This window comes from Salvia hispanica, chromosome 1 (genome assembly GCF_023119035.1).
Source record: "Salvia hispanica cultivar TCC Black 2014 chromosome 1, UniMelb_Shisp_WGS_1.0, whole genome shotgun sequence".
NCBI lineage: Eukaryota > Viridiplantae > Streptophyta > Magnoliopsida > Lamiales > Lamiaceae > Salvia > Salvia hispanica.
This window is the reverse complement of record NC_062965.1, coordinates 47,426,850-47,447,780: the sequence shown is the minus strand read 5'-3', so window position 1 is coordinate 47,447,780 and position 20,931 is coordinate 47,426,850. Positions and strand designations below refer to the sequence as shown.

General features: G+C 34.5%; 4 protein-coding genes and 1 long non-coding RNA gene across 7 annotated transcripts; 4 read left to right on the top strand and 1 right to left on the bottom strand.

Moving 5' to 3' along the window:
• Positions 1–2,116: 2,116 nt before the first annotated feature.
• LOC125198910 (phragmoplastin DRP1E-like) lies at positions 2,117–6,644 on the top strand. Its single transcript, XM_048097150.1, has 14 exons — positions 2,117–2,453; positions 2,800–2,863; positions 2,989–3,093; positions 3,181–3,282; positions 3,383–3,433; positions 3,525–3,586; positions 3,671–3,761; positions 3,858–3,922; positions 4,254–4,448; positions 4,531–4,650; positions 4,729–4,799; positions 5,981–6,206; positions 6,301–6,351; positions 6,447–6,644. Exons 1-14 carry the CDS (start codon positions 2,313–2,315, stop codon positions 6,642–6,644), a joined length of 1,542 nt encoding a protein of 513 aa, XP_047953107.1. The 5' UTR covers positions 2,117–2,312.
• Positions 6,645–7,207: 563 nt separating this feature from the next.
• Positions 7,208–9,362, bottom strand: LOC125198899. The gene is made up of 3 exons (XM_048097146.1): positions 9,193–9,362; positions 8,191–8,307; positions 7,208–7,283 (listed from the first exon to the last, which is right to left on the bottom strand). The coding sequence occupies exons 1-3, from the start codon at positions 9,360–9,362 to the stop codon at positions 7,208–7,210; spliced, it is 363 nt and encodes a 120-aa protein (XP_047953103.1).
• A 2,763-nt stretch (positions 9,363–12,125) lies between these two features.
• Positions 12,126–14,424, top strand: LOC125202838. Its single transcript, XR_007173200.1, has 2 exons — positions 12,126–12,213; positions 13,970–14,424. It is a non-coding gene; the product is annotated as an uncharacterized LOC125202838 (long non-coding RNA).
• A 445-nt stretch (positions 14,425–14,869) lies between these two features.
• On the top strand, positions 14,870–16,717 carry LOC125219967 (transcription termination factor MTERF4, chloroplastic). 3 transcript variants are annotated; one of them, XM_048122103.1, is made up of 2 exons: positions 14,870–14,969; positions 15,061–16,717. In XM_048122103.1, the coding sequence occupies exon 2, from the start codon at positions 15,131–15,133 to the stop codon at positions 16,616–16,618; it is 1,488 nt and encodes a 495-aa protein (XP_047978060.1). In that variant the 5' UTR covers positions 14,870–14,969; positions 15,061–15,130; the 3' UTR covers positions 16,619–16,717. The 3 variants fall into 3 exon arrangements, with proteins under 3 accessions (XP_047978060.1, XP_047978135.1, XP_047978210.1); XM_048122178.1 differs by having other exon boundaries at positions 14,875–14,969; positions 15,121–16,717; XM_048122253.1 differs by having other exon boundaries at positions 14,893–14,969; positions 15,172–16,717.
• Positions 16,718–17,988: 1,271 nt separating this feature from the next.
• LOC125205027 (carnosic acid synthase-like) lies at positions 17,989–20,269 on the top strand. The gene is made up of 3 exons (XM_048103857.1): positions 17,989–18,443; positions 18,853–19,320; positions 19,597–20,269. The coding sequence occupies exons 1-3, from the start codon at positions 18,036–18,038 to the stop codon at positions 20,197–20,199; spliced, it is 1,479 nt and encodes a 492-aa protein (XP_047959814.1). The 5' UTR covers positions 17,989–18,035; the 3' UTR covers positions 20,200–20,269.
• The last annotated feature ends 662 nt before the right edge of the window (positions 20,270–20,931 follow it).

The window sequence follows — 20,931 nt, the reverse complement described above, 5'->3', positions numbered from 1 at the left end:
TTTTTATAACAATATTAGTACTAATCCATTTGTCCCAGTTCAAGATTCAAGATTAAGATTTAGTTATGGTACCAATTTTAAGAAATTGGTAGAATCTCTGTAATAAATGAGTGCGATAGAGATTGTTGGAGTGTGTAATGATTGAAGTGAGGTAATGGAAAGTGAGACCATTTTAATTTTTTGTGTATTTAGGATTTTGTTTTGTTTTATTTTTATGAAAGTAATGCCATTTGAGTGTAAATTTCATGAACAATGATTCAATCCAAAATTATCAGATTCCTAACAGCTTAACTTTATAAGGACACGTATACAATAAGACTTGACACAAACTCATAAAATTTGTGTTTGATCATGTCACAATTTCATGTTGAATCGAAAATTGTCAGCTTTATTATTATCCAATGATTTTTTTTTTGCCTAAATTCATATAAATTAATAAATGTAAAATTCAAGTATTTTATGACCAAGCAGAAAGAATTGGTTAAGTTTTAAAATTGAAATATGGTTCATGAATTTACAAGCAATCAAATCTATTTATTACAGTATGAAACAAATTTACAAATATAGTGAAATAAATATTAAATTTTTAGAAAATACTCATAATTACTTAAATACACCTTCAAATTGTAAAAGATATTGGGAGACTTGTGTGCTTTCCTAGGTCTAAATGTAGCACCGTCAATGATTGTAATTATACAAAATCTTCCCAATTTTTTATTTGATGAATAAATTATCATTTCATTAGCTGCTAGCGTTTAATTTACTGGAATCATTTGACTCAACATGACTTTATCATAAGAAAAAAAATTTAAAATACTACAATCGTAAAAAGTTAAATAATTGTGGAGATATGCATTAAGGCAATATTTGGTTGGCGGGAAAGTAAAGTTGGCAAGGAAAATGATTACTGGGAAAATAAATCCTGAGAATATGATTCCTAGTAACTTTACTTTCCTGTGTTTGGAAAATATCAAGATTTTAAATTTATATTTAATTTAAACACCAAACTAAAAATATACATATTATTATTTTATTTATAAAAAGAATAATATTGTAAAATTTTTATTAAATTATTAATTAAAAATAATAATATTATTATTATTACATTTATTACTACGATGGACAGTTTAAATATGGATTATCCATCATAATATATAATAATACAATTATAATTATAGTTACATGGAGTATTATAGTACTCATTTATTATAGCAATAAATATAATAATTATTATATTATAATTATAATATTTACAAATATTATAATTGAATAAATTTTATAAATTAAAATTGCACTATGACTTTATTGATTAATTGTTAATTTATAAAATAAAATATTTATTAATTATTATAAGATTTATATTATTTAATTATATTTTAATTATTTAACAAATTATTATTATTATTATTATTATTAATTGTTATAAAATAAGTTATAATTATGATAATTTTAATTATAGTTTTTTTTATTATAGTGAAATTAAGTATGATTTATAATTTTAAATTATTTTAAAAACATTGTAATTATTATTATTATTATTATTATTATTATTATTATGTTATTATTATTATCATTATTAGTAATAAAATTAACTATATTGCTTAAATATGTAAGAATCCTAAAACTGGGAAAAAGAATACCTAAGAAAAGTTAGGATTCAGAATCCTAAAAAGTTGTACTAACTTTCCTTGTTCTCGGATTCTGATTACTTTCCCAATTTAATTAAAAACGAAACAAACACATGAATTTAAAATTTAAGGAATTAGATTACTTTCCTGGATAGAATCCTGACAATCAAACATGGCCTTAAGTACTTTCAGTAGTACACTTTTTTTTGTTGCAAATTTAGTGAAAAGTTGTGCTAGCCTAAATTCAACATTTTAATCCCACATAAACAAAATCTTGAGTCATAACACAACAGATAATAGTATTTAAATCAAAATTAATGACTACTCAATAACATCTTTATAATTTTTAAAACTTAAATGTAAATATAAGTATGGTCCAACAGTATTTATTTAAATGTAAGTATTTTTTTTGTATGAAAAAAAAGGACTAATTAGTCCACAATTAGACCAACGGTGCGCATCCGGCGCATTATATCAGTAATCAGACAACGAGTTTCACTGTGTTTTTCCATTTGAATTTGAAAAAATCACACCCAACTTACTGTCTCTCATTTCAATTCAAAGCTTCTTCCTCATTCTCAATCCCTAATTCTTTTTCGAATCGCGAGTAGCTGAAGCTCAATCGCATTCTCAATTGAGATCTGTTGCATTTTCTCTACTTTTTTTTTCCGTTAAGAGTATAAGATGGCGACAATGGAGAGTTTGATTGGATTGGTAAACAGAATACAGAGGGCTTGCACCGCCCTCGGAGACTACGGCGGCGGCGATCAGGCTTTCTCCTCGCTCTGGGACGCTCTCCCCTCCGTTGCCGTTGTCGGTGGTCAGGTCTGTATATTAAATCACGATTATCGTAATAAAAATCGGTTTGCTATGCTCATTAGCTGAAGTAGAGACTCGGATAGTGGATGGCTCTCGTTTTTATGATGGGAGCGATCTGAGAAATTAGCAGATCTGTGCTGATTATGCATTGGATTATTAAATGTTTTGATTTTGAGTGCAAATAGGAGTTTTGTTCATGATTAGATGTGGGATTTTTTGGAGTTCGTAGCTTTTATTTCTGATCTGTTTCTGAAATTTGCTTCTGTTGTAGTAGTAGTTAAAACATAAAAAGGTTGTCATTTCTCTGCGTGGGTTTTGAATGTGTTCCTTTTGTGGTTTGAGCTGAATACAGAGTTCAGGGAAGTCTTCGGTTTTGGAGAGCATAGTAGGGCGTGATTTTCTTCCTCGAGGATCTGGTTAGTTCTAGTCAATGCAATTGGTTTATCACCAGCAAGACCACATTGTGTTTCAAACTACTTGCTTGTGGATTGATTCGATCATTTGCAATGTTGGTTTTAAAAAAATTTGGTTGCGAGTTCAGGAATCGTTACGAGAAGACCACTGGTGTTGCAACTGCAGAAAACGGAAGATGGGAAGGAGTATGCAGAATTTGGCCATTTGCCTAGGAGGCGATTCTCTGATTTTGGTATGTCTCTAGTGACCAAGTGTGATGCTGCACTTTCGTAGTGATTCTATTGAAAAAGTGCTTATGTCATGTTCTTTTGTGATGCAGCTTCGGTTCGTAAGGAAATTGAGGATGAAACTGATAGAATCACAGGAAAGACAAAACAGATTTCTCCAGTTCCTATTCACCTCAGTATCTATTCTCCCAATGGTATATGTCTATTTTTAGAGCTAAATTATCTTCCACCGTGTGGCATATCATAAGTTCATAAGGGGGTTCAACTCTGTCTGCTAATTGTTTTTTCTTGCAGTTGTCAACTTAACTCTGATTGATCTTCCGGGTTTAACGAAAGTTGCTGTTGGTACGGTCTTATTGGTTATTTTTCTAATTGTTGAAATGTAATCAGTATACTATACATCTGATGCCGAAAAACAAAAAACAACTCTCTGCAGAGGGGCAAGCTCAAAGTATAGTCGAAGACATTGAGAATATGGTTCGCTCTTATGTTGAGAAGGTAAATTTATTGTATTTTGTATGAGATGTATGTATTTTCAGTGGTTATGTACATGTGTGTAAAACACTTTTGTTTGTCTTGCAGCCCAATTGCATCATACTGGCAATTTCTCCCGCAAACCAAGATATTGCGACATCAGATGCAATTAAAATTGCAAGGGAAGTGGATCCATCAGGTAAGAACCTTCCTCCTATAATTTAAAGCATGATTTTTAATATTGAATACTGCAACTTGGTAGTGCTATATGGTGATCAGTATACAATTCATGCAGGTGATCGTACATTTGGAGTGCTTACAAAGCTTGATCTGATGGACAAAGGAACCAATGCGGTCGATGTAATTCCCTCTGCTCTATACACATATGTGTATATTATGCACAATAAAATAGAAAGATATTTCTAACAGCCTTCTCAACTAGTCATTACATGATTTACATCTCGGGAGGGACTAAGAGCAGTAATGATGTTTATTTAGTTCAAAGTGTTTACTGCTACCCCCATTTTAGCTTCAAAATCAATCACTCTTATATGTTGCCCCCCCTTTTCATATATTACATGTGCACTCTGATCCTGGACTCATTCTTATTCTGGCATCCTCTCTTTTGTATTGTGTACCTTTACAGATAAGCAGTTGAACTTATCCTTTTGTTCTCTACTACTCACAATAGGTTCTGGAGGGAAGATCCTATCGTTTACAACATCCCTGGGTGGGTATTGTGAATCGTTCACAAGCAGATATAAACAAAAATGTTGATATGATGGCTGCTAGGAGAAAGGAGCGCGAGTACTTTGCTACAAGTCCTGACTATGGGCATTTGGCTAGTAAAATGGGTTCTGAATATCTGGCAAAGCTGCTCTCTAGGGTACAATTTCGTTTATCAGTTGCAATTGATATACTTGCTGCTTTCTTGTTTGAGCTTACATTGATGGATACTTCTCTTTCAGCATTTAGAATCTGTAATCAGAGCAAGAATTCCAAGTATAACTTCCTTGATCAACAAAAGTATAGACGAACTTGAAGCTGAGATGGACCACCTTGGAAGGCCTATAGCGCTTGATGCTGGGGTGAGACATTTGCATTCCTCTCCATGATTTTATATTAAAGCATTTCAACTTTTTCAGCAACTGAAGCTTGTTTTCCAGGCTCAATTATACACCATATTGGAACTTTGTCGTGCTTTTGACAAGATATTCAAGGAGCATCTGGATGGAGGGTATGTTTGTCTTCTGATTTACATCAACCTATTATTAGTTAAACATCTGAGTCTTTTACAGGAACCTTTTACCTGGTTTTAATGATTTATATGCATTAGATATCCCACTTATTTCTGATTAATGTATTCTGTCCTCCTCACCACATGTACTTTTCTACCATTATGTGATTTTTACCTCTTGTTGCCACTCATTTCCATTACTAAAACGAGTCAGCAGTCAAAACATACTAGTATTTGCCACTCAAACACTCCATTTGCAGTTTCTAATTATGATGATGAATATTGTCGGTCTAGAAGCTTATTAGCGTTGCACTGCCCAGATTTTTAATTTAAAAGGTCTTTAAATCAGTGCTCTTTTAGTTACGGTTTGTCTCTAGAGTATTTTCCTTTGTCAAACACTGAAGTTGTGGTTTTGGTGGTAGCCATATTGTTTCTTGATTGCTTGACCTACTTTTTAATGCATCATTGTCTTGCTGTGTTTAGCTTTTATAAGGCGATTTATAACGATGCATAAGTAGCCTACTTATATTTACAGCAAGTCCCTACATGTCTGATAGACATAGTTAATGGATTTCCAACCTAGCAATGTCTACATGGTCATGTGTTCTGCTGAAAGTTCAATAGTGAACATAATTTCAGTACTAAAGTTTGGTTTGCCTCCACTTTCTGGATGGGAGATCCAATTTTAACAGTCAGTTTTTTCTTAGTGAAGCCCACCTCTCTTTCTTTTTCATCCATCTTTCTCTTTGATCATTCTGTTGCCACAATATTTCTCGAGTCTTCTTAAGCTAAAATGATATTGGATTAGCTGCAAGTATATTTACTGTTCTCATTATCAATAAGAAAATTGATGGGATGTATATAGCATTAGAGATCAAATTTGACATTGCAAGAAAAAGGCTTTATTGGGGGGATAATATTAGCCCTTTCAAGCATCTGTATTTTCAAGTAGTAATTGGGGTAATCTTTATTACATCTTTTGGTAAAGAAATAGAACCAGTTGGTTGGTCCTTGGCTTTACGTGAGTTGTAGTTTAATATTATATTGGGAATGTGAAAAAGGCTTCTGTTTATCTCTTTGTTAATGTTACATAATCAGACCATTCTCATGATTTGACTTTGTATCTGCTTATTAAAGAATATTATTGTTATAGATTTTAATCATCTGCATAATTATTTCAGCCGTCCCGGAGGTGATCGAATTTACGGAGTTTTTGACAATCAGCTGCCAGCTGCATTGAAAAAACTTCCATTTGATCGCCATCTTTCAGTGCAGAACGTGAGAAAAATTGTCTCAGAAGCGGATGGTTACCAACCACACTTGATTGCTCCTGAACAAGGTTATCGACGGCTTATTGAAGGATCACTAAATTATTTTAGGGGACCTGCTGAAGCTTCTGTAGATGCTGTGAGTACTCTGATATTGGAATTGGATACCATTTCTCCCATATAGTATTCCGTATCTTGTTATAACTGTGACTGAGCAAAAAATTGTTGATCAGGTTCACCTTGTATTGAAGGAGCTTGTCAGGAAGTCAATTGGCGAGTGCCAGGTGAGTTCTGTCATTCTTATGATTTTGGCTATAAATTTTTTGTATTCGTGTTTTTGATTTCTCATGATTCATTAATTATCTACCTGGTGGAACAGGAGTTGAAACGGTTCCCAACTCTACAATCAACTATAGCTGGAGCAGCAAATGAATCATTGGAGAGGTTCCGTGAGGAAAGCAAGAAAACAGTTGTTAGATTGGTTGATATGGAATCTTCAGTTGAATATACCTCCCACAGCCAAGAACTAGAATCTCTGAGGTCAACAGAGGCCGGATTCAGCTATCAACACAAATAACATAAAGTGACAGAAACAGTGTGGACATTGTAGATGATCCACCACGTACATAACACCAGTTCAAATAAGGATGGCACATAAATAAACCCAAGAAAAATACTACTTCTGGAAATTTGGCAATGACAGGAGCCAATTATAAGTTAAAATGGTCAACCATAGTAATATATATCAGGATATTTTTGCATATCCTGAAGAGGCTAAATTGTTTGATAAGCATTGTTGTCATTTCTTTCCAGCATGATAGAACAAGCAGATCTGATGATCAGGGAATTAGAAAAACAAATTACTGGCCTTTGTGCACTTGAAAGAACAACTCATTTTTTAATTAATAGACATAAGCAGCCTCACATCAAGCCAAACACTATATACAAAACAAAAGGATCATGTACGCATAAGAGTTTTCCTCAATAAAATAGAAGGTTTGGTATGAGTTGCTTCTGTTCACATTGTGCATAAAGATCTGGAACATATAAAAAAAATAGTGTACTCCCATCTTAATTTCATATCTGTATAAGAAAGATTTTTGAGCATTCAAATTAGAGTATTTTTCTCTCTCAACCAATTCAAATAAGAGGTTGGCTGCCAATATAATTAGACTTCTTACCTGGTATGGGCCGCACAGTCTTAAAAATAGACAAGCTGCAAAAATGTAAACAGAATAACATTAGAAGTTTTCAGCAAGATATTTGAATTGAAAAAAGTTCTATAGAGTTATTTGCTTGATGAATTAGCTAAAAAGAAGCTTTAATAAGATAACTTTCCTATTGAGTATTGAGTTCAAACTAACATGAAAGATTTAACTCAGTATGGATGCATAGCAAAAGATAGTTGCCAAAATAGTGTACAAATCTATATTTGAAGTTTAAAGAAGTTAATATTTCGTAGGTAAATATTCAGACATCTTTATTTTTCGGATATTATTGTTCACTGCAAGCTACAGGTCTACACTGTAAATCACATGAAGAGATGTTGCATTAAAATCACCAAATGATTGTTTAGAAACTTTTGGTTTCAATAATGAAGGTGCCATAACTGATGAAGTATGAATATTTTGCAGTGAATAACTTAGGTCGAAGCATGATAGCAAAACTTTTGGCATAACCTGGGAATGGAGAATTAGAATCATTCCAAACCTTTTCTTACTTTTGATTCTCAAGAACCAATTAAACATAAACAATATTTTAAGGTGAACTAGTTTGTTTCTATTCTTGAAGAATCTAAAATGAAAGGAACCCAGGAGCCATATCCTTCTCCAATTTGAGTTTTATTCTGAGATGACGTCAAAAAGTGTCCACCTTTATAAGATATTAACAAATATTAACAATATGTGGCATATGTTTAAAATAAATTTGTTGAAGTCAACTGTCTCTCCCACACTTAGAATTAATGCAAATAAAAGTTTGAAGTTTATCTCCTATATAGACTATAGAGTATCCCATCAAACCAACAGTAGTAAACATTTGAGAATGAGCTTTTCTCTTGCTTTATGTACAGAATAAATCAGTGCATGCAGGGATCAATATGTCTCACATTCAACTTCAAGTACCTTTCAGGAGTGATATCCGAGAATTTTTTGGGCGTCCAAGACATCAATAAATTCCCTACGCAAAGTATGCTACCTTCATACCTAACTCCATTTACTTTGAACCCAGTGTCATCAAACCTGTCAAAAAAAAGAGAACATAAGTTGAAACAAGTTAATTCAAGAAACATTCTAAAGAAAGTTCAGAAGGGTTACTATTCACATAAAAAGTCACGAACATAATATTGAGAACACGGCGAATATATGTACACACCAAGGATTCCTGCTACTACTCTACTAGTGAAGTCATGGTCAGTATGCTAACTATGAACACAACTATAAATGCACTGTTTGCAGCTTCAATATCTATCCTCCAAATAAATAATCAACAGATGAACATAGACTCTTTTGTCAAATTTTATGAGACGTCACTCTGTTTATTTTATACTATGTGGGAATATGTATCAGCACAAAATTCCATTATAGATGTAAAATCATACATCTACTGTATGAGTGAACTAAAACATGGAAACTCCGAATAGTGAAAGCAAATGAACAAGCTTTCAATCCCTCAATTTCTTTCACACCCATTCTCACAAAATGTGCATGTTATATAGTAGTTGAAATGTAATCCCCAATAAACTGTTTCAATATCACAAGCCAATTTTTTTTTAAAATATCACATGCTAATTTCTGAGTAACAAGAAACATAATTCACTCAATGCAGCTATTTCAACACATTCACATAATGAATCTACATGCCATGAATTTACCTATGAATTTTTGTATGCGTACACACTGAAACGCTCAAAATCAAGACTCCTTATCTAGAGAAATTTTGGAACAAATTAAAATACAAATGACGGGTCACAAAGAGATTTTTAGGGTTTATTCCCCAAATAAGAAATTGAGTAGCATGATACCAATCCCACTGAGATTTGTAAAATTAGAAACAACAATAATCAAATTGTAATAAGTAGATAATGAAACAATTAATGGAAAAAAGGAAACAAAATCGGTGATTACTCTTTGAAACGGAGCTGGTCTTCAGGGACTTCAGTGATAATATTGATCTGATCGTAGAGAGAGAAAGCTCTTCTAAGCGAAGGCAACGCAATATGGTGCCTGGGCGGCGCCTCTTTCCGAAGCGCCCGCATTAGCGTAGGTAGCGCCGCCGCTCTCTGCCTCACCGCCATCTCTTACGGTGCTTGTGCTCCTTCTCCGGTGCTTTGTGTTTATTCTTCTTTCCTCGCGAAGAATCGCAGTCACTTCAGAAAATTAAAATTCAACCAAGTAGCGACATTAGTTCCAATTCCAATTTTTATTAAAATTTATCAATTCTAATTATATTAGTACTAATTTCCAACTGTATAATTTTTTATTCTTCAATTAATAATCACAATTAAGATTGCTGTGTCTCAGATGAAACATGGCCTAGTTAGGAAAATATTTATCCTGTGTCTACTGGAGTTGGATGTATAAGTCACCAACGAAAAAAAAGAAAAGAATCAATATTATCATACTAGTATTTTAAAAAATTCACCCTCAAAACTCTTATATAATGTCCTACTAAAACTTCACATTTTTATTTTTGGATTAAAGAGATATTTTCAAAATGAAAATATTAATATTTTTATTTTATTTTCTTCATTTAATTCTTTAAAATGGTGTATAGAAATTTTGTGCAAAAAGGGAAAATTGGTTAACAAATTATAAAATCTTGTCAAATTCCACAATTTAAAAAATAGTCAATTAAGGAGGTGTTCGGTTGACAAGACTAAATCTCATGATTAAATATGTATCATGTTTGGTTTATAGATGGATAGTCTCATTATTATTAGTCATAGCCTTCCCCTCCAACTAAAATAATCTCACGACTTAATTCTAGATGGATAGTTTCACGATAATTAGTCATGGCAACCGAACGCCACCTAGGAGTACTATATACTAATAATTTATAATTTTTTCTTAACAGTCCCGTTGATTTAAATTTTGTGAGAAAATTTATGTAATGATTTTGAAGTCAAAATAGCTTAGCTTAATCTTATACTAATATTTTATATTTTTTTTTATTAAAATTAACTATTGTTGTGAGTACTAGGAGTACATAAATTTGAAAAAAAATGTTACCGGTTTTTAATTTATACTCCTTCCATTCTCAAAGAATATGTACTTTTTAATATAAAATTAGTAACGTAAGAGAGAAAAGGTAATTAAAGTATTGGTAGTGGAGAATGAATCTCACCTATTTAGAGAGAAAATACTTTCTAAAATTAGAAAATGCATATTTTTATGAAACGAATTAAAAAGGAAAGTGTGCATATTCTTGGGCGACAGAGGAAGTAGTAGTACAAAATTTCTCCCAATTTTTAATAAGTGGGCAATTAAAAAATGTGATATAATTGGATGTTTTTGGAAAGATTAAAGGCTAAAATTGGTCCTGAACATATGGTCATTTAACTTTTTTGTTCCTAAACTTTATCTTTTGGATTTTTTGGTCCTACACATATATAATTTGATCATTTTTGTCCTCCGTCAATAATTTCGTTAAAAACTAACGGTCAACTCGATTTTGACCAAATTAAACTCTTAATTCTGATTTTTAATTCACTAATTAATCTCCTAATTATTTTAACAAATACTCCATTTGTTCCACATAATTTGGGACACTTTGACCCGGCACGGGTTTTAAGAAATCTAATGAAAAGTGAGTTGAAAAAGTTGGTGGGATGTGGGTCATACTTTTAAAGTATTAGTTTTATAATAAAATGTGAGTAGGAATGAGTTAGTGGAATGAATATGAGGTCCACTACCAAAAATGGTAAAAATGAAATGAGACAAATTATGTGGGACGACCCAAAATGGAATACTAGGTCAAATTGTGTGGGACGGAGGGAGTATCCATTTACAATCTCCGTCAATAATTATAGTTGAATCGCTCCCCGATTCGAACATAGCGAGAAGAAGTTGACTGTGAGGAGCGAGATCTCATCGACTTTAGGGCGGAAAACCGCGAGCTGAGCACTGGAGGAAAGCCCGAGGCGTCGGTCGCAGGGAGACAACTGGACGGAGGTGTCGAAGAAGGAGGAGTTTCTGGCGGCGAAGGCGATTCCGAAGGTGAAACCATCGGATTTCTGCACCGCCGCATTGCCGCACGGTGAGAACACGCGGTTCGTGTCGCTACTCGATTCGCCCAACCAGATTGTGCAGAATACAACTACGAACAAAGCAAGCAATCGCCTGGGAATCGCCATTTTTCAATCGGGGAAGTGATTCAACTATATTGGGTGAGCTGTGAATTTGATGTATGATTGTGATTTGGGGTTTTGTTTTTAAATGGATATTTGTTAAAATAATTTAGGAGATTAATTAGTGAATTAAAAATTAGAATTAAGAGTTTAATTTGGTCAAAATCGGGTTGACGGTTAGTTTTTAACGGAACTATTGACGGAGGACCAAAATGATCAAATTTCTATATGTGTAGGACTAAAAATCTAAAAAATAAAATTTATGACCAAAAATGTAAAATGATCATATTTTCAGGACCAATTTTGGCCTTTACTCTTTTGGAAATTATAGTCCAGAAACTGGTTTAATGGGGTTCAAAGTAGCAGAATTTTGTTTAAATTTTGTGATTTTTTAAATAATTTAAAAATAGAAATGTTTAACATGAAGTATATAAAAAATATCAATAAAATATTACCAGTGTGATTGCTCATGCACGTTTTATTTAATTAGATTTTGATTTGACATTTTCAAAATTATTCAAACATGGCCTTAGTATTCCGGAAGTCACGAAATTTCAAAATGTTTTGATTGGAGAATTTTAGAGGTGGAAAGTCAAAAGTCAAATTTGAAGGATAGAAATGAATTTTCCACGTCAGAAAAGTCCAGTGACGTAAACGACACGTGATAAAAATTAAAACCCACTAGCTTCGTGTTTAAAATGGCGTCATAGGCATCTCTTTCTTCCGATAAACACGAATCCGCACCCCTATTTCTCCTCTCGCGATTTCTGGAATTCGCAGATCGTATTTGGACACACCGGTAATATAATTTCTAATCTCATTTCACTTTTCTATTCCGTTACTCGTTTTAGATTTTGATAGCAGCAGCCATGTCCAATTGTTTTTGGATTGATTTTATACAAATTCTTCCTCTTTACCCTCGGATTTTGTTGCTTGTTTTGTTTTTGTTGCTTTTTCTGGCTTGGTTGATTGATGTGTGGATGATGATCAGGATGGCGATTCGCCTAAACAATATTTTATCCATCTCAATTTTAATTTTCAGCCGGTAATTACGATTATTATTCTGATTGACCACACACTTTTGATTTGTAAGTAGGAGTATTATTTAGTTATTTTGCGGAGCTTTCGGAAAATCTGTTGATGTCGGTGTATTCATAATTATGGGCTAAAAGCACGTCGCCGCAGCTGAATTATGACTGTTATTTGACTTTACCACCTATTCGGTTATAGTACTTGTTTTAATAGCTTTGCGTTTTTATCCATTTTTGTTTGCTTCAAGTGTACAAATAGGGGTTAAGCTTTAAATAGGGGTTAAGAATTTTAGATGAGAAGTTTCTATCAAATTAGTATAACGTGAATGTTTTATTCAATCAAAATGCACTTTCCTTGGCGAGACATGAGTGAGATAGGCTTCAGAGTTCAGTCATCATCTTAAGAAGGATAGAACTTCTGTCAATTTGCTTTTTTTTTTGCTCAATTTCTGCATGTTTATGTTTTTTGATAATAGTATTTATAGTTCTGGTATCCATCTATCACATTCTGTTCTCGAGGTGTTGATCGTTTCTATTTGATTACTACTCATCCACGGTGTTCATTAGGCAACACTCATCGAGCTATAAGAAAATGATTTATTGATGTTAACTATCATAAACACAGGCAGAAACCTTGCTTGCAAGTCCTACTTATAAATACATATAGGAGTTCTGTAGCTTTTGCTCCAATTAAAGTGTTCATAAGGCTAACCTTTTGGTAATTTGTCTTAAATTCTGTAGATCACATGTATTCTGTGGTGAAAATTGAGTGAATGAAAATAAAGTTTCTTACTTTTGTGCAACTAACAAGATGTCTCTAACTTGGAATTTCAAATAAAACTGGAACACGGACGCGTTAAATTTAGTCCTCTTTTCACAATCACGTGAGGAATTCCTCCTACCTTTGTTTGGAAAGATCTAATAGTTGAATGGATGAATGAAATCTTTATAGTGTAATACTTGTAATTTTAAAGGATTTGAAGATACTGCTTAGCTTTCCTATACCGCATTTTCTGTCCTTCCTTTCTTTTACTCTTATCTTATCATCTTTGTATACTGAACTACTTGATATCCTTACGGAAATGAATAATACTACTACTTCTTTATTATATGTATCCAAACATCTGCACTGAGATAACTTTTTTATTCTTGGAGTGGTCTCATCCTTAAGAGTTAGATATTGTTTAGCTTTCCTATACCTCATTATATTTCCTCTCTTTCTTCAACTTTAACTTGTCATGTTTGTGAAATTATTTGAGAGGGTATACATTGGGATGATTGGATATACAATTACTAGAGGATACACATTGGTATTAGCATTTTCATATATCATCTTTACCTCTTAAATCTTGTGTTACACTGATACTTCATAGAATCATTCCATCTAGTAAATGAGTAGTACTTGGACATACACATACAAGTTTTATTCTGCTCTGCGCTATTTGTTTGGTGTTTCCATATCGGAAACTTTATTCTGTCTCTTCTTTTCACGTTTCCAATTCTCCTCTGTCTCAACATTTGCAGGACATAAGGCATCATTATATGGATAAAGCAGAACCCAAGAAGGAACTCAGTGAGGATTCGACTCGTGAATCATTGATTGCGCTCTCTTATAGAGTACCTGAGAACGAACAACCTGCTGCAGCGTCTCCTAAAAATACCAGTGGCGAGAACGGTTGTGGCAGCCCACACTTTGATGGAAAAGAGAAGCTTAGGACTGAGCTGATTTCCATCTCCTATTCATCGTCACCCGATATGGAAGTCCGGCCGCTGTCACCTGTGGAGTTTGATGGTTAACGTTCGCTACAGCTTCAACCGCCAAAAGTTGCAAACAACTTTTCTTCTGTGTGATTTTCTATGTAATAATGATTTGTGTTGCAAAACTTGTAACATCAACAGCTCTTTTGTTCAATAGAGTGAACATGTTGTGGATACTTGTATTTTAACCCCCTTTTTATACAGTCATTATTAGAACTGAATAGTTTACTGCAGTACTAGTACCATGTGGGATAAATCATTCATAATTTGAAGTAATTTCTAACAAATATATTTTGAACTAAAATATGTTTTCATCGAATTATAAAAATAATACGTTAGGACATCAAAATTTCAAATCAAATTAAATAATCACATTATAGGCGTACCGCGTCTTTGTAACCACGATTTTGGTCCTAAACATACGATGAAGGGTCATTTAACAATAACTACAACAAAAGACCCAACAAAATCAACATAAAATTATTGGAATTTTTCTTGTCACAAACAGCAAAAATAAAAAATTTTAAATGAATAAGTTCGAAATAATAAATCTCATACGCATATTTTTACATAATTTTTTTACAGTATCCAATTGTTTTTTAATTGTACTAACTATTTTTAATTCGAATCATATGGATTTGTATTATCCGGGTCGGGTATGCGGTTTTTCAATATCCATTTTCAGCGCCCAATTTCAGAGGACAGAAGCTCCAGTTCTCTAACTACGGCGATTCACCCTCTTTCCTATGGCTGCATAATTTTTCAGGTAATATTTTATTTTATTTTCTCATATTAATAGATAGGTATACATGAATCTTCATTCTTAGAAATATTTCAGCCCCATACCCTTCTTTCAGAAAATTTCTGGATTTCAATAATATTAATCGAGAATCATTCATCGAATTCCCTTGATTGAGGTTTACTAAAATGGCTGCGGTTTTGCGAAAAACCGGTCAATTAAATTCCAGAATCTGCAAAACGCCCAAAATCCCATTTTTCGCATTCCCTCTTAAACCCCTGCAAAACCCTAATGAGCTGCTTCGAGAATCCTTTTCTACAAAGTCGTCGAATTTCCCCGAATACGAGATGCCTACTGTGACTTGGGGTGTGATTCAAGGCCGAAAGGAGAAATTGGTATCTAGGGTCATCATCTGTGATTACATGAAATCCTTAGGAATTGTGCCTGATGAGCTCGAGGAACTCGAATTGCCCTCCACCGTTGAGGTGATGCGCGAACGAGTCGAGTTTTTGCAGAAAATAGGCTTGACTATAGATGATATCAATGAATACCCGTTGATGCTGGGCTGTAGTGTGCGGAAAAACATGGTTCCGGTGTTGGGGTATTTAGAAAAGATTGGGATTCCAAGGGCGAGGATGGGGGAGTTTGTGAAGAACTATCCTCAGTGTCTCCACGTCAGTGTCGTGGTGGAGCTTGCACCGGTTATTAAGTTTTTGCGAGGGCTTGATGTGGAGAAACAGGATATGGGCTATGTGTTGATGAAGTATCCGGAACTGTTAGGCTTCAAGCTCGAGGGAACGATGAGTACGTCTGTTGCTTACTTGGTGAGCATTGGGGTTAATCCGAGGGACATTGGTCCGATGGTGACTCAGTATCCCTACATCTTGGGGATGAGAGTTGGGACGATGATTAAGCCCCTCGTGGATTATTTGGTTTCGTTGGGCTTGCCCAAGAAGATCTTAGCTAGAATGTTTGAGAAGCGGGCTTATATTCTCGGCTATGATCTTGAGGAGACTGTGAAACCGAATGTGGATTGTTTGTTGAGTTTTGGTATCAAGAAGGAAGCACTCGCATCCATCATTGCTCAGTATCCACAAATTCTCGGTTTGCCCTTGAAGGCGAAACTGTCCTCCCAACAGTACTTCTTCAACCTGAAGCTGAAGATCGACCCTGATGGGTTTGCTCGTGTTATTGAGAGGATGCCACAGATCGTCAGTCTCAAACAAAACGTGATTATGAAACCAGTCGACTTCCTACTGGGACGGGGTATTGCTTCTGCTGACATGGCAAAGATGGTTGTCAAATGTCCCCAACTAATTGCTCTTCAAGTCGGGCTCATGAAGAACAGTTACTACTATTTCAAGAGTGAGATGGGGAGGCCAGTGAAGGAGCTTGTCGAGTTTCCTGAATACTTCACATACAGCTTAGAATCAAGGATCAAACCGCGTTACCAGAGGCTGCAGAGCAGGGGGATTAGATGCTCTCTGGCGTGGTTCCTCAATTGTAGCGATCAAAGATTTGAAGAGCGACTTCAAGGTGCGTACATAGAAGCTGAAAGCTCTGGTCCATCTTTCACTGTAGGTGGAAAGTTAGAGCTTCCTGGGAATAATGATGTTGTATCGGAGGAAGATGAGAGTGATGATGAAATACTTTATAGGCGTACCGTATCTTTGTAACCACGGTTTTTGATCAAATTATACTGTATCTGTTTCTGGTTTAGAGAGGATATGGATTTCAAATTTTCATCTTTTATATCAACCTGAAATTCTTTGTCATTGTGATATGCTTCTTGTGTTTCGATGGCTATGATCTTTAACTCATTCTGCCAATTCATTTTGAAATAATACCACTGAAGGTTTGTTTGAATTTACAAACAAACCTTTCTTAATTTGGTGCTGGTTTGTTACAGAAGTTGTTCCCTGTTCTTGCTAGATTTCATGTTTTTAGCATTTTTAGTTGGATGCTGCTGCCATGGTGGGGTCAGCCAAACCCAACATCCGCTCTGGAAAGCCGCCGGAAACAATGCGGAATTTAGGGGGCAGAATAAAGTAGAAAAGTGAATAAATGAGAGATAATAAAGTAAGAGAGAATGAGGTAAAGAAAAAATGAGTTAATTATTACTGTATATAGAAATGAGTCAATTATAAAGGAACTTTTCAAAATGGAAAAATGATTCAACTGGAATAGAGGGAGTATTGCTTTGTTGGATAAAATTCTCAGAGATACTACTTACTGGCTTTGTTTGATAAAATTCTCATAGATACTCCATATTTACTGTTTAGCACTTTTGTACTCCAACTTTTTTATAAAATTAACAAAATATGCATATTACTAGTACACAAAAATTTACTGTATATCTTTATACAAATATATGCATATGAAATTTACTCTTTAAGTGCTCACAGTATTTCGCACTTTTGTAATTCGATTTTTTTTATAGAAGAACAAAATTTACATATTATTTCCATTGTCCCCGAAAATTTATCACTTATTTTATTTTCATTCGTCACTAAAAACTTATCACATTTCACTTTTACTATTTTTAATTTAATTTTAAAAATACTACTCGCTCTATTTTATGTTACTCGCACTTTTCTATTTTGGCTCGTCCCAAACTACTTGCAGTCTCTTCTTCAAGTAAAAATTTATATTTAATTAATATTCTAATGTTAATAAACTATTTTGTTATTAAGTAATCTCTAATTACACTTAGAATTTTAATTAAAAACCAATTCTAAATTTACGTCATAATAAAAGTGCGAATAATACTATACGAATGAAGTAGAAAAAGGGTGCCGTGTATTTACGGACTTAATTGGACAACTCCTATTGACTAATTAGTTTCTCTTATTTTAATTTCTAGTGGGGAACTGGGGATAGTAAAAATTAATTTAAACTCTAGGATAGGAACAATTAAAATATACATATAGTAGAAATTAATAATTATTAAAATCTATATGTGTGTAGAATTAGTAAATCCGGCCGGCGCTCATAATAACAGGGTTATTGTAACATATAAATATAATTAAGTCATTTTCTAATTTTTTTGCGTACAATAAATACAGAAGAAACGCATAATCATGAAACCAAAAAATGGTCGCTTTTCTTGTTTATATCGTTGCCTTCGTAGCAGCATGGGCCGTAGTTGTACTCTCACGGCGGAGGCGAGGCAAGTTCCCTCCGGGGCCCGTTCCCCTGCCGATAATCGGAAACGCCTTCCAAATCCGCGGGGCCCCACACAAGTCCTTCGCGGAGCTGGCCACAACCTACGGCCCTTTGATGTCCCTCCGCCTCGGGACTCAAAACGCCGTCGTCATCTCATCCCCCGAGATGGCGATGGAGGTACTCAAGAAGCACGGCCAAGCCTTCGCGAACCGATCCATCCCTGACGCAGCCAATAATCACGGCCACGAGAAGGTCTCGTGGAACGTGATACCCGCGGACTCGGCCGGGTGGAAAAGAATACGGAAATTGGGAAGAGAGAAGCTCTTCTCTCATCAGGTTATATATTTATTTATTTTATGGTTAAAGTGAACTGATACATATTTGTATCGCCGCATGGGGAGTGTTAGGGTGTCACCACCTCTTAAAATAACACTATACCACCATTTCTAGCCAATCATTTGTACATATGGATGAATAATAAGCTGCCATGTGGCAAAAAAAGTTAAAAAACACGGCCAGCAATATGCAACACTGTATACAACAATTTTTCTCGGCCAGCAATATCTAACACGCTATACATCAATTTATAGATTGCTGTGCAGCGTTTATAAAATTGTTGTGTAGCGTTTATAATATTGCTGTATATGTAGTGTCACGATGTCACTTTAAGAGGTGTAGTCATTTTAACACAAACCATCCCCGCATATTATAAATATTGAAAATATAAAATTATATTTATGATCAGGCGCTTCAACAAACCGAGGGCCAGCGTCTAGAGAGGCTGCGGAAGCTCGCTGAACACGTGTGCGGGTTCAGCGAGCGGGGCCAGGTGATGAACATCGGGGAAGCGACGTTCACCACCATGATGGATCTGGTGTTCTCGACTCTCTTCTCTATTGATCTCACTGACTACGGCGCGGGGAATAAGGAGTTCAGGGAGCATATTAATGCCTTCACAAGGTATGCGGGGGTTCCGAATGTTTCAGATTTCTTTCCGGTCCTTGCACCGTTGGATCTGCAAGGGATCCGACGGAAGATCGGGTATCATCTTGGAAGCTTGCTGGATTTTGTGGATGGCATAATCCAGAAGCGAATTCGTGAACGAAAGGAATCCGATTACCGGAACAAGAATGATTTTCTTGATACACTTTTGGACATTGCAGAAGGAACAGAGTATGAATTGACCATCAAAGAAATCAGACATTTTTGTGTGGTGAGCATATGTGACCAAGTTTATGTCAACTAAAATAATATTAGTAAATCACTAAGTTTTTAAATTTCCTCTCAATTGTTCCATTTGTGTCTAAAACGTCTTTAGTCACGTTCAAAACTTTATCATTTCATTTCATGAAATGAAATGGCATTATTTGAGCATGAGCAAAAGACGTTAATTTATACACAGATGTGAAAATTAAGAAAAATAGAAACTTCAAATTTGATCGGACTTACCAAATTTCGTTATCATTTTAACTAATTACGTTTACCTTAGGACATACTTATTCCGGGAGGTGCAAGTGCAGCCACAACAGAATGGGCACTGGTGGAATTACTACTCCACCCTGACAAAATGGCAAAGCTCAAAGTTGAGCTTAAGAATGTTCTTGGAGATAAACGCATTGTGGAAGGATCAGACATCTCCAAACTGCCATACTTGCAAGCCACAATCAATGAAGTGTTTCGATTTCACCCTGTTGCACCTCTACTGGGTCCCCGTGTGGCTGGGGAGGACACACAAGTAAATGGCTACACAATAACCAAGAACACAAAGGTAATCGTCAACTTTTGGGCAATTACAAGAGATCCAAGCATATGGAAGAATCCTGAATCATTTGAGCCAGAAAGATTTTTAGGTAAGGTTATAAATTTCGAGGGACAACATTTTGAGTTGATTCCATTCGGATCGGGAAAAAGAATTTGCCCTGGCATGCCACTAGCTAGTCGCATGTCGTTCTGCATGGTGGCAACATTGTGTCATAACTTTAATTGGGAAATTGAAGGAGGGATTAGATCCAAACTACATGAGAGAGAAGATGTTTTTGGACTAGTACTCCAAAAGAAACTCCCTCTTAGGGCTAAACCCATTAAAATTTAATGGTTTTTAAGACTTGTATGAATTAGCTTCTTATACGTTGCTCAGTAAGTATATGAATATAAAATGAAATACCGTTGTACTAAGGGATTTTCGAACCTCATGAAATTTATCAATTTAAACATGTTCATCATAAAAATTCCAATAGCTTATCATGTTGTGTTAGTGCTCAACACAACATTGTCTATAAGGCCCAAACCTTCTAGGTTTATTTAATTAATTTTAGTCTATCCATTATATTTTCTAATTAGGTGTTCTAATTATCTATAGCTGAAGCACAATGAAAACAATCAAGCTATTTGGATTCTATATCCTGGTTAAACAAGATGACGAGTCGTATTTTATTTGCTATTATACATAGATGATATTTTGATTATAGGAATTGATTCAAGTAAGATGAATAAGTAAAACTAATTGTTCGAATGATTTCGTATGAAAGTCTTTGTAGAGTCAAAGCAGATGAAACAACGTGGATTGAATAACGTGTTACACTCGTACATACGTTCTTTGAGTCTTTGTTTCTCCAATTTTTATTATTTTTGAGGTAATAAATGTCATTATTATAAAAATGAAATAATAAATAAAAATTATATTTTAAATTCTACTCTCTCCGTCCCAATAAATATGAAACATTTGGTTTTCGGCACATGATTTTATACAAGTGTTGTTTTGTGAGTTAATGAAGAGAGAGTAAAGTAGGAGAGATGAAAAAGTAGAGAGAGTGATGTTTCCATT